The 14,401-nt window shown below is 35.0% G+C and overlaps 1 protein-coding gene across 1 annotated transcript in view; it reads right to left on the bottom strand.

The window, feature by feature from the left end:
• LOC120633417 (protein dead ringer) overlaps positions 1-14,401 on the bottom strand; it is a 189,118-nt gene that overhangs the window by 43,987 nt on the left and 130,730 nt on the right. The window contains exon 5 of the mRNA XM_039903624.1: positions 11,592-11,664. Coding sequence (XP_039759558.1) covers positions 11,592-11,664 — 73 coding nt within the window. The remainder of the gene's footprint in view (positions 1-11,591; positions 11,665-14,401) is intronic.

Genomic DNA, 14,401 nt, shown 5'->3' on the forward strand with positions numbered 1-14,401 from the left:
TCCGTACAAGCAATATTATATAGATTATCCTTTGTGGTATTGTTTATGTACGTCTGTATATACTATATAAACTAGTAAATATATGCCAACAACCCAGACACTGAAATACATTAATGTTCATCACACATACATTTTCCAGTTGTGGGAATCGAAGTCACGGCCTTGGACTCAGAAAGCAGGGTCGCTGCCCACTGCGCCAATCGGCCGTCAACATTAATCCTTCTAGATAAACCTTAAAGCATATTATCTGGATCACTGGCGTGCAAAGGGTTTCTTATCAAGGTATGCCTACAGCAGGAAAATTTCGTAAAATGGCAAAGAATCCTCCTCCTATACGAGCTATGTATCAATTTTAGGCAAGGCAATGCTGTTGTGCTTGTATGAAGTGCACGCCACTGATTTGGTACATAGTTTAGGAGTGAGTGAAAAATTAAAATTACGCTAGGAAGAAAGATTTTGCGTCTATGAGTAACCTGGCTAAAATTCTATGAATAGGTATGAAATAACGACGGGTATAGTAACGCGGTTGAAACCACGGGAAAAAGATATATATTATACATATATGAGTAAATGCTGAATTAAATGAGGCAGTAAGAGATAGAAGTTCATTTCAACACCTGTTTAACACGGTGTCATTGAATGACTTCCCTACTCAACTCGCTCATTCATTGTGCCCAACACCGAAAGTGCTTCTGTGTAGCTGGCCCAATTTATAAGATATTGTGCTTTGTCGTTATTTAAAGTGATACATCTAATTCAACCTTTATCTTTCACTATTGACTGTGTAATAGATAGCTACTAGCGGACCTCAGCGCCATCTGCCGAGCTAATTTATGAATCTAAACCATGCAGGGTGCCACCAAACGTATACCAAAAAATTCGTTCAAATCGGTCCAGCCGTCTAGGAGGAGTTCAGTGACATACACACGCACACAAGAAATATATATATAAAGATAAGCGTGGCCACGCTAAGTGATCGTAAAATCAAGTTTCCGTCCATAGGATTTTTACCAAAACCAGCAGAGAGAATATTTTGTTTTTATTGTTACATCTTTATGTTAATGAGCCATCTATAGTTTCGATAATCAAGTTTCCGTCCATAGGATTTTTACCAAAACCAGCAGAGAGAATATTTTGTTTTTATTGTTACATCTTTATGTTAATGAGCCATCTATAGTTTCGATAGCTGCCAAGTCAAGAAGGTATTTTTTTTAGTATGAGTAAGCACAATACACCAATAATATTGGTACAGGTACAAAATAATTAGTATTATTTGGAGGTATTATATTGTTAATCTAATAATCTTAATACATTGTATAACAGATAAATGAAAATCAAAGATCCGTCAACGTCTGTATGAAGTTACTGCCTTTTATTAGGATCATATGATAAATTTATATAAAAAGGTACAATTTTCACCATTGGATGAATGATTATTTTGAATAGATTTATAGGGAGTATGAAGTCCATGAGTCAATTCAATATATGTATTTCAGTAGAAGATCTACAGTAATGTTTTGAGGTGAAAATTTATTGTTTTATTGTGAGAATCGCCATCGCTTATAACTTGCGCCACGCGCTTAGCGGGTCGCCCTGCATGACTGGCGCTATCCGACCGTTATTGGCGCTAGATGACCGTCACAACGCTGATATCTACTGACGTTTGCCGATTTATTACAATCGACCTGTCAGGAGCGAATTTCCTTGCAGTCCCGGCTTGAGAATTAGACTGCTACATATCTTCTCGTGGTGTTACAAGGATAAGGGATAAAGTCACAAGATGGAATTTAGTATAACAAAACCCTCCAAAACAATAATAATGTGACTAAGAAATCGTAGTAATCTATAATAATAAACTCGTTCTCAATTTGCGTTCTGACTCACTTTAATGCAAAATTTGTCTAACTTTCTAAACAATGTTGATTCTCGCAAAGCTGAATCTGATTAAACTACTATCCTAGCGTCCCATCGCGCTATTTCCAAGTTAATCATAATCATCATCACCGGTTGGCAACAAGGCACAGGTCTCCTCTCACAATGAGAAGGGCCTTTTACACAATGAGGGCCGATTGGTGCAGTGGGCAGCGACCCTGCTTTCCGAGTCCTAGGCAGTGGGTTCGATTCCCACAACTGGATAATGTTTGTGTGATGAACATGAATGTTTCTCAGTGTCTGGGTGTTTATATGTATATTATAAGTATTAATGTATATTATTAATAAAAATATTCATCAGTCATCTTAGTAGTTATAGAAAAGTCCTATTATAGTATAAAGGACTACGTAAACGATAAAAAAGCTTGGGTGTAAATAATTGCTCTAACCAGGTTGCTCTTCTAATAATTTAAAATGACATTGTGAGATGGTGATAACAAAAAAAAAACACCCGGCTAAGTTTGTTGTGGGCTTCTTCTTAGACCAGGACGCGTTTGGAACCCTCGTAGCTTTAGTTTTAAGTTTACGAATGTGGTTATCGCCATCATCTCACTACCGCGTGGTTCTTATGTACGCATCAAAAGTGCCACCTATGGGCCTACTTGAATAAAGATATTTTTGACTTTGACTTTGTACCCATGACACAAGCTACGCTTACTTTGGGGCTAGATGGTGATGGGTGTATTGTCGTAGTAATGCTGGCCAAGTGCAGATTGATAGAATTAACACGCCCTTGAGAAAATCATGAAGAACTCTCGGGCATGCAGGTTTCCTCACGTAGTTTTCTTACATCGTTAAAGCAAGTAGATAATACAAAATTGCTTACATTAATAATGCACACAACTCGGAAGAGATTCGAGAAAGAGTTCCAAACGCGACAGAACAAAAGGTTTAATGACCTCCTTGGCGCAGCGGTCTGCTTTGTATGTTTAAGTTTGAGGTCCCAGTCGTCTCGTCTGGTAGGAGACTTCGGCCGCGGCTAGTTACTGTTAAACCGTGCTGCTGCGCGATTTAGCGTAGAAACCCATTAGGGGTATGGGTTTAATATAACTGCCGTACTCCCTAACAAGTTAACGCGCTACCATCTAACACTGCATCACCACTTTCGATCAGGTGAGATTGCAGTCAACTTGTAGTGAAATAAAAAAAAAAGCTCTATCAACCTTAATTACAAACTTCCGTAGCAGTATTTAGCGATTACGCGTCACAGTTTATAATCGCTTAAAGGCAGAACTTCAATAAACACAAAATGTAACTAATACTAAGTGACATACGTCCCACAATTAATCTTCACCCCTGAATATCAAACGCGTCATCAATTCAGCTTTTTTTGGGCAATGACATTGTACTACATACTTCAATGAAGCGCTGAACGAATTAAACATTTTATTACACTTTGAAATACGCTACCATTTATCTTTGAGTGAGTTTAGAAGAAGAAGAAGAAGAAGAAGAAGAAGAAGAAACACTTTATTGCACGTATAACATACAGGAAAAGAAACAGTAAGGAGTATACAGTACACAATGTAGACATGCAAAGGCGGCCTTATTGCTGCAAGCAATCTCTTACAGGCAACTTTTGTAGATATGACTTACAGCAAGAGAACGGGATAGTGCCAAGAGTGTTGATAGATATACATAAATACCAAAATGAAATAGATATATAATTTAAATAAATATACGTAATATATAAAATATGCATGATATATAAATAGAAAATATACATAATATATATAAATATATAACAAACATAATATATAGAAGTAGAGTTTATATCGAAGATGTTGGTAATGATCTTCTCAATACAAGTAGGTACTTATTCCAAACATTACAAATTTATATCAACTACTTAGTGGATAGAAGCAGGCGTTACTTTGCGGAAATCCATGATATATTATCAAAATTAAGCTTAATTTGCTATACTCCGCGAAAAGCAGGAGAATCTGTGTGGTGTAATTTATAATTTCTTCAATCCTTATACTCCATACCAAACAGATCTTCGGCAATATACCCTCTACGCACGTTTCGCTCCGAAACCGGAGCATCCTCAGGAGATGTTGACTTTACAATGAATAATTGTTAACAATTGTAAATAAAAAAAAAAATTGATAATATATCAAGTACGTTAAATACGTGGATTTTGTTTATTATTTACCTCTGATGATTTTGTATGTCATGATGTCCTTCAGGGGTAAATAAGCTTGTGTTAATGTAAAAAATATCTTTCGTTTGTTTATATATTATATTATATTTTATTGTCCTTTTTTATGATTATCTTGTTATTGTTTAGTCGAGCATTCAGTGACGACGAAGATATTGGGGCTGGCTGAAAACCAGTGCTGCGCTTTTTAGTATGCAGCTATACTGAGCAAGCTCCCACACTTTTTTTTATTCTCTAACAAATTTATGTAACATTTTAAACAAATGTGTGACAATAAAGACGATTTTTATTTCTTTCTTTCTTTCATATAAGATTCCGAACAGGCGGTAGAGTCACTACAAACAGACATAGTAAGGTTCGAAAGTGCTTATATAAGGCGTCATCATCATTATAACAAACAGGGCACTCCTCCCATAATAAAAAGGGTTTAAGCCGAAGTCCACCACGCTGGCTCAGTGCGGATTGGTGGACTCCACACACCTTTGACAGCATTATGTAGAACTCTCAGGCATGCAGGTTTCCTCACAATGTTTTCCTTCACCATTGAAGCAATCGATATTTAAATCGCTTAAAGCGCACATAACTAAGAAGTGCGTGCTGGGATTGGAACTCGTACCCCGAAGAAAGTCAAGCCGAAGTCCTAACAATTGAGCTATCACCGCTACATACGTAACATATGTAAGCTACATTTTAAGATATAAATGTGTCTAATTTCATTAAGAATGGTTTTGTGGTTGAGCTTTAGGTAACAAACAAAGGAAGAAATAAACAGACTAACAAACAGACATGTATACTTTCGCATTTATAACATTTGTATAGATTAATTAAGGTTCAATTATTTTGACGCATGTTAGATACAACTTTTTGTATATTTTTTTTATATTCCACTACAAGTTAGCCCTCGACTGCAATCTCACCTGCTGGTAATTGATAATGCAGTCTAAGATTGAAGCGGGCTAACCTGTTAGGAAGTATGGTAGTCACACCCCTAATCAGTATCTACGCGACATCGCACCGGAACAATAAATAGTTTAGCGGCACGTCTTTGTCGGCTCAAGCCAACCAGACCAGGCCAAAGAAAATTCAGAAATTTAAAATTTCCAACCCCCATTACCCCTGCCGGGAATCGAACCCGGGACCTTCGACCTAAAGTCATAGAGCTCACCGTTGCGCCAGAGAGGTCAAAATAATGCCTCTAAATAACATTTTTTCAAAAGCAATAAGAGTAAAGCGGCCACAAAGTCTTGTATAAATCCAAAGCGCAATAAACACCGATGTACCCAATCAATCAATTTTAGATTACCATTCGTAGTTAAACAGACATGAACAAATGGCCACTTCTAAGACGAAATCGAATTAACAACGAGCTGGTTTAAGGTTTATCGAGACATATCATCAAAGCGCCGTTTGTCCTGTAGCCGAGATTCTTTTAAAGATAAAACATACAGTAAATGAATTGAAGCTGTTATAGCGCATGGGGTAGGAGCCTAACTCTTTTGGGAGGGCGAGTTACGCGACGCACCTCTAACTTTTCGAAGTTATGTGCATTTTAAGTAATGAAAATATCACTTGCTTCAACGATGAACGGAACATTGTGAGGAAACCTGCATGCCTGAGAGTTCTACTTAATGTTCTCAAAGGTGTGTGGAGTCCACCAATCCGCACTGGGCCAGCGTGGTGGAGTACGCCCTTAACCCCTTCTCATTGTGGCAGGAGATCAGAGCTCTGTAGTGGGCCGGTAAAGGGTTGATGTGATGAAATTAATATGACGATACCACTGCTATGATTGTATTGTCCCTGGGTACCAGGGCAAAAAATACTCTGCACACCCTGACAGCCGTACGCTTTGTCACTGAGTCTGTAAGAAACGCTAAAAACTACGAACTTTAACTGATGTCAAGTAGCTACAGATTTCACTTGGCACCATAAAGTATTTCGGCTATTCCCAGCATAACCGTATCTAATTATTGACTTCACTGTAGCTGTAATAAACTTAGGCAACCATTGACGTCACTAAAGCTGTAATAAACATAGGCATACATTCGGAACCACAAACTGAGAACACTTGTCACGTTACCCCTGAAAACCCTTACCCTTTTATGTCTGAATGAACCTTTAAGACACCAATTAAATCTCTAACAAAAGCGATCTACAATGACGAAAAAATTTTGATAGATCCACTCTTTAATCTAATCTATGATCTCAATTCTCCAAACGAAAATAAATCGTATTAGTTTGTCATAAGGTTTATTATTAAAATCGATAAATAAAGGATACTTGAGAAGGCTGTTGGCACAACATCTTATATCGATTAAACAGATAATTAATCACGGGAAATGGATCCGAATGAGATGTTATTAGTTATACTATACTCGCTATTAACAAGTGAAACAATGCCCTTATATTATGTACAGGCTGTGTTAATTCTAATGCAGGTAATTCAGTTAAACCATTGGTATAAAATTCGTTATTAACCTTTTCATTTTTCGTATTTACTAAGCGCAAAATTTGCCCAATCAGTGGTTTTTAATGGAAGTGAATTGAAATGACAAAGGTTCGTATAGTAAATAAGACCCATAAAGTTATTAAAATATTATGCAATGAAAAAGGCCAAAGACACACTTTTTGATTTATTGCTTTGTTCTTCTTTAAGGACACTACGCGAAATTAGTATGGCAACTCCTTTGAATTATTTTCAAACACTCGTATTTTTGGTGTTTTAATAATTTATGTTTATAGGTCGGGTTAACCCGATTAAGATCAATATTAAGTTCAAATGATTAGTTAACTGAAGCGTTATTTTAGAGTTGAACTACGTATATTTTAAAACCACGTTTACTGCAATTCCCTACTCGCCTAAAGAGGGTATATAATAAAAAATATTTTGGAGCCCACTGTATACAGAGAACGGACAGGAGCGGAATGATGGCCGATCAATCAGCTGCTAACGAGTTGGTCACGTGGTTATCATCCTATCCCCACCTATCCACACCCACTTCAGATCGAAACAATTATATCCCTATCATATTATTAAATCAATGGAAAAAAAGCAATTCATTTTTTTATTAATAATTACCGCCATTTATTTTTGTTATACCTATTATAAAAATATTTAATTAATAATTATATTAAACTTGAATCTGTAGGTACATAAATCAAAAAAACCTTCCTTCTGTAAATCAAAAAAACTATACTTTAACTAACAATTATAGCGCATCTATAAATAATCTACGCTACATGTCAATTTGTGTACATACTTTACCTAACATTAATCTACATTAAAATACATATAATGAAAAGGTTCAGTACAGCAGTACAATAAATAATGGATAGAAGCGCTTTATTTTGCGGAATCCCATAATAATAATGATAAGCTCAGTGTTCATTGTATAGCAGAAAAAAAAACAACTGGGTCGTAGAGCATTAAAACGTATCTAATTACAAACTTCATACAGATTATTTATTATATATCCTACAATCGTCTGTTGACCTCACGGCAACCGAGATTGATTAAAAACAAAAAAGAATTGAAACACTAGTGATGTAAAATGATGTTAATTTTTTTATGATGAAGACGGACTGCGGACGCGGGGCGTGGCGGGTTAAGTTACATTACTCAAGAATAATAAATGATAAAACATTATTAACGCGGGATCAGGCTGGCATGCGAGGATAAACTCGAATAAATTAATTCTAGTAATTAAAAGATGTTCGACCATAACGAACTGGGGCTATAATGGATAAATATTTGGTTTGTGAGCTTTTTCATGGTGACCATGTCGATATATCTTATTGTATTACCTTGGATAGATGCATCAACTCGGAAAACACGTTAACCAGAAAGCAGCGCGACGGTTTTTAGCTATTAATACCTGAGATCAGGTAATGGACTGAGGATAGTTAGGTAAATGTAAATTTTTAGGATGTAATGTTATTTGCTACAGAGACGTATTACTGAAGCGCTGTGCATGCTATATTATAGGAAGTTATGAAGAATGAAGAGAACACTAATTTGAACAACGTATGTTATCTACCGTGTCTTAAAGCACTGTACATGAGCATGTACTTCAACTACAGAAAATATGGATGGCAACAAACATAAATTCACTTGCAGTGAGGTTACGTTAGATCAGAATACAGTTGTCATTCCGCCTTTTCCGGTAGGAGTTGTACGAGGCGACTCAGGGAATATAAAGGAGTACGTGCAGCAGCGTCCTAATACTACGATATAATGCGATCGCCAAGCCATCAGCCCAGAGTGGTAATTGCGGGCGAACCCTCGTTGAGAGAGGACTTTAGTCCAGCAGTGGACTGTTACTAATGATGCTTATGGGGGTTAGGTGACGCTTCAATAATGGTCTAACTTTTCGCTGATAGAAAGGGTTTAAAAAACTATCCCACGGAGTAAAAGTAACGAGTAGACGATGTCAAAAAATCAAATCATACAAAAGCCTCAATAAAACACAGACAAAGTAGCGCGTTGATACTTAGTGTGAATATTAGAATAAGGGCAGCTAACGAATCCATGTAGCTATTCCGCGATAAATATCACAAACTTGAATATCGATTAACACAACATTGATTCGCGAATCGGTTAGAATTGGATCTCGATATAAATCGTTAAGGAAAAATAACGATTAGCTCCGCTGTTATCGCCTCACGCGTAATAACAGCCAGAAGTTTATTGGTCGTGTTGTAAGGTGATAAATTGAATAATAATTTATTACGGGCCAGATAAGAGCCGGTCCGATGTCGGCGCGTGATATTCTTCGTTGAGACTGGTGCACACTATATATTAGTTCTTCTTTAATATTAATTCATGATTCTTATTTGTTAGCATTAAGAACATCTTAAACACTATGAAAAGGACGTTGCATACGTTTAAAACGAGTGACCGGTCAATCTCTTTCCCAAGACAAATTAATTTAGCCTACTTATTATACTTTTTATTGAGTAATGAGTACGTACAAAATGTTCATTATTTTGTACGTACTCATTACTTTATAAAAACGTGTATTTTTAAACATTGGCAAAAAGTGCACCAAATTCAGAAAAATTATGAGAGTAATTTTTACGATGCGCACGCACACAGTCACAAAAAACCGACGCCCTGAAGTTCAGCTATAAGGTTTGCCAGTTGCCACATTCCGGTGATTTAATTAATTTAGTTGTGCAAAAATAACAAATTTAATGTTGAGGAAAACATGGTTGTCCTATAATAAGCCCTAGGACATATGTGTTACATTGCACGTACCTGGTACTCCAATAAAAATATTCAAAATGGGCTTCCTATAGTGTAGTCACAAGGCATACCTTTCATAGTGAAAATTGATGTTGTTATAGGCCGTATATGGATATTGTCATCGATATTAAATAATAAATCACCGTAAAAAAATACTATAAAAAGATACCTTAATATAAGTACACATAAGAGAGAATGTAGTATGTAGTAATTCTCGGTGTATTATTTTTATTTATATTACTACAGTTAAATCAAAAACCGCAGAAGTGTACAAGCGCAGCTATCAAATTATAATTTTAACAAGTATTTAGCTGACTATTACAATATCACCCAATACAAGAGCAGATAATACTTCATCACTCAGGAATATTCACAGATAGCAATGAAGTGTCAGACATATCGGTGTCATGGTGTGTGCCAGCCTTATATTGTTTATGTAATTTATGACACTTATTTCAATTATTATGACACTTGGACATGGATGCACGATGAACAAGCCAACATGTGAAATTGATTTTGAAATCGCTAGATAATTTATATCGCTCAGGTATCTAGAATCTACCGGAGATAGATTCTAGTGAGTCCTTATCAATCCGCACATGATTTCTCGATTAGGTAGTAACCACATCGAGGTTACTTTAAGTGATATTGATCACATGCTATCTTTTTTCCATCCTATTCAGGATCATTATTTAACAGTAAGCTTTTCCTAAAATCCACTCAAGCTCAACCGGACAAATCCGTGTGCAGTGCGAACTATAATTTTTCTTACATTTTTATAGCAAAATTATCTTTCAAATGTCCAGATGTCGCGGAATAGCAAATGAAACTTTATGTTTATTCATTCATTTGATCTAGACTGATAAAATCTTTTATTATACTCCGTATTACTTTTTCCCCGTATGTTATTCCATTTAAAAGTATTTTTTAGGCATTTTCAATCCCACCTCGTACCAATATTCCATCTTTTTTATATTAATTCTCTTTACGAACTCGATTCCTATCCTTTTCAATTCCCACTCCAAAATCTTTATGGATCACGAATTTAGCATAATTTTGGTACTTTAGATTTTAATTATGGAATTTAATTCGTCGCTTTTTTACATAGACAATTTTGACCTTTAAAACAAATAGAATCTGATCTATTGTTGATGCCCAAAAACTATCGATGCTTGAAAGATTTGCTGAGGGTAAGTACTGACAACCGTTTGATATCAAAATCTACCGCTTACCAGTTGGGTGTTTTGTAATAATTCTACGAATAAAGTCTAATAATTCTACGGAAGTCTATATTTACTAACCAATTTTAGATGACCAATCGCTATAGATTCAAAATTAGTGAAATTATAATAAGTATTGATCTTCCAACATGACAGTTTAATATCAGGTGATCAATCTAGCGACAATGATCGCGTCATTAACAACGGAGTTCAATTAAAGAAAGAAAGAGATAAGGACATTCAACGTGGTAAAGTTAAGGAGAGATAGTAACAGTTATCAATCAAGTGCGCAAGCGCACGATCTGAACGCTCACGGCGATCAACGAATCTCCCGCTTAATTATTTCTATTATGTTATTTTAAATATAATGATTATGTGAACGATACGAATGTTGGGTGTTTGGCGAATTCCCACAAAGAAATGAAAGCCTTTTTACAAAAAAAAATAACCAGTGGATCCAACTCAGTACTATTTTAAAAAAATCTGAGCAAAGACGAGGAGCACAATCAGCAAAATTTATGTAGAGACGTTATACCAACCTGAAATGAGTTTGTTTATAACACTCAAAAATGCTGATTACCTCTTTAATACTTTATCGATATAATTAACAAAAAAAATTATATAAATTTCCTGAACGAGTTTTTAATCTAATCCAACGAGATAAGAGATAATCTCTCTGAAAGTAATCGAACCTAGACCTTTCTTACAACTAATTATCAATAATAGCTCACAATGATGAGCAGACGTCGTCAATCATTCGTGATCTTATCACTCGTACGTCGATCTCCACAATATAAAACCGTTTATACGAAGATAACCTTATATCTGATTCAAATCTAGTAACCACCATAAAAACTTCTCCTATTACTGCTTTTCAATAAGCAGGTATAGGTCATTCTTAACTGGATTTAGTATAAAGGAGCGATCGTGAATGAAACATTTAAATCTATGATAAATTACACGTAATATCAATCTGTACGGAAAATTAATCAAAGCTTTACAGCTTTTATAAGTAGTGTTGAATGTGGGAACTTACCTCGCTTTTGCATGAAGGAGAACAGGTCATCAAGAAACTCTTTTCTTTGTGGATCATCACTGATCTCGTATAACTGAAACAATGAAAAACATCTTAGGTATTTTTGTGATACATAATTATGTAAATCAACGTTGAGTGTCATTTTTGTGGTAAGGCCGCCTGTTTCTCAACTGTATACAGTTTGGCTTTAATGAGAATAGATTATTTGTTTATCAATTTTGTATGTGTTTTAAGTGTTTAATTTAGTAAACCTACTTTATATCTAACTAACTTCAATGCTTAATATTAATTTACTGTGGGAAGGTACAAAAAAAATTACCCGGATAAGTTTGTTGCGGTCTTTTCTTAGACCAGGGCGCGTTTGAAACCCTCGTAGCTTTAGGTTTAAGTTGGCGAACGAAGTTATCACCATCCCCTTACAATTATGTAAACATATATGTATGATAGCTTCATTAGTGCCTGTGATAGGCCTACATGAATAAAGAAACTTGGAATTTTAGTTTATCAAAGGTGCTTCAATGCATAAACTAAGCATCTTTAATCAACCGCAACTGTTAAGTGTCCTGCATAACACGGTGAAATAGTATGAAAACCCAAAAAAAGTGGTAATTACCCATTGACGGAAAAGACGGCAAAATAAACAAGAATATATGTCACACAATATATGTCATTACTACAGTGACTGATTCGATCTATACTTATTGTTGTAACTCTCTAGTAAGAATAGGGTACCGGGAAATTGTAAAACGGAATCTATATATCAATTTAAAAATGAAAACCCATCGAGAACTTGAATAAACATTTAGTTTAATTGTATTTATTTATATAATGAATATATAAAATGAATTATTGTATAATGTATATATGTGTATACCTGTATTTTTTTAGTCTGCATGTAAATATAGTATGTAAGTTAATTTTATTTCATTTTTAATTTCTACTTCAGGCACCTTCAACTTTCCACCTTTATGCTGGCTTCGTTTGCGCGGGCTGCCTTTTAAAGATCACTATTAGTGATAAGGAAGGAAGTGCCTTGGCACTCTAGCACTAAGCACTATTACTGTTTTCTTTGTGTCTATTCCTTCAGTGTTTGGTGCAACAAAGTTTTTTCTATTTCTATTTCTATGAATAATAACAAAGAAAAAACAATTCCAAAACGATGTACATCAATGGTTTAAGTATAAAAAGTGTGGTAAGTATTGAATTTCACCTCAATTAATAGACGATTTGATAAATCAGTTAAAGACGAATAACAAGTGCTCATATAAAATCGGCAATAGCTTTTTAACTGAGTTCTATTTTAAAGAATTGAAAAATATGACGAAAGAGGTGTAATAGAGACATTTATATTCTCGGAAGCTAACGGTGTTGGTGGCCACGTGCGTTCGCGCCCGCATGTCCGGAAAAGAACATCGCAACTGCATTACATTTCTCATACATTCATGAATAATCAAGCGACAAACGATAAAACGTAAACAGCAATTTGAATATCAATTAAGGTTGGGAATCGGTAGTTTTATATTTATACAAAAAGTTCACATGATTAGCAGTTTGTGGCAGAATAGTTTAAACTTTAATGTTGATAAACATCATAAGGTTATAATAGATTTTATTTAGTATTTAATTAAGGGAGAAGGATCAGATCAGCCATGAAAATGTGCAACATAAATTAAGTACATGAACCGTTTTACAAAAATACATAAGAATAATTCACCAAAACTCAGGGTTCAACCTATTCCATGGTCCAATTGCATCCCTGAGTCGCAGTTTCATTGCCTTTCCCAACTTAAATGAAATCATGATCTTGGGCTTTTTATCATGCGGAATAAGCCCCCACAAAAATTTTAAGAAGCATCTTTAATAATTTCTATTTAATTTTATTCAAGAGGAACATAACGCTAAAAAAATAACACAAGCAATAAAGGTAGGTATCTACTAGTAGGTAACAAATAAACTAGCGTATACGGTATACATAAAGCAGCAAATGATATACTAGCACCAAGCATGTCATTGGCAATAATTGCATCGATATCCGGCACTTAAGTTATACTGGTAATTTAAATAGAGATAAAAGCCTTGTAACGTAAATGTGACGATAAAAACTATACGCTTGATTGGTACGAAAGAAAACTTGGTAAGTTACTGCTGGGTGCAATTTCATAATCGAATACTTATACGACCTACCTACTTATACGAGTGATGTTAAGAATATTAGCATTAGCTAGAGCAGTGACATACATATGCGTAGCGTTTTAAAGTGTTTCTAAACTAGTATTTTTATAAACTTCTAAGCAATTGAATTAAAAATTTCGTTTAATCTTATATAGTTAAAATCTCCGGTTTCTGCAGACCCAAACTGTTGTCTTACAGTGCAAGAGCGATCACAATCTCTTAATGCCGATCAATAAGCATCTACTCACGAATGTAACTACCATTGCATTGAAATAAATTTAACAAAAGCCTAGTCCAACGCTATAGAATCAGCGCAGTAAGAGTCGCTGAATACGACACATTAAAGAAAGTAAATATAATTTGGTAATACGTAGGTAATAAAAGCTTAGGCATTCTCAAATGCAATCTTCGATCAGCAAAGTCTATTTTCGAACCCGCATTCGCTTTCTCTAATAATATTTTCACATTACTACTTGCTGAATAGATTATATTTTGTAACCCGCAGGCAATAAATAGCTTTTTTGCCAACATATGCTACTACTTTTTACTGTATTAAATAGATGTCCATATTTAAATTTTCCTTCCGCAACTCCATAACATTGAAGACATACTGTGTTTCTATGATTATAAAAGAAGAA

The sequence above is a fragment of the Pararge aegeria genome, chromosome 21, assembly GCF_905163445.1.
Source record: "Pararge aegeria chromosome 21, ilParAegt1.1, whole genome shotgun sequence".
NCBI classification, from domain to species: domain Eukaryota; kingdom Metazoa; phylum Arthropoda; class Insecta; order Lepidoptera; family Nymphalidae; genus Pararge; species Pararge aegeria.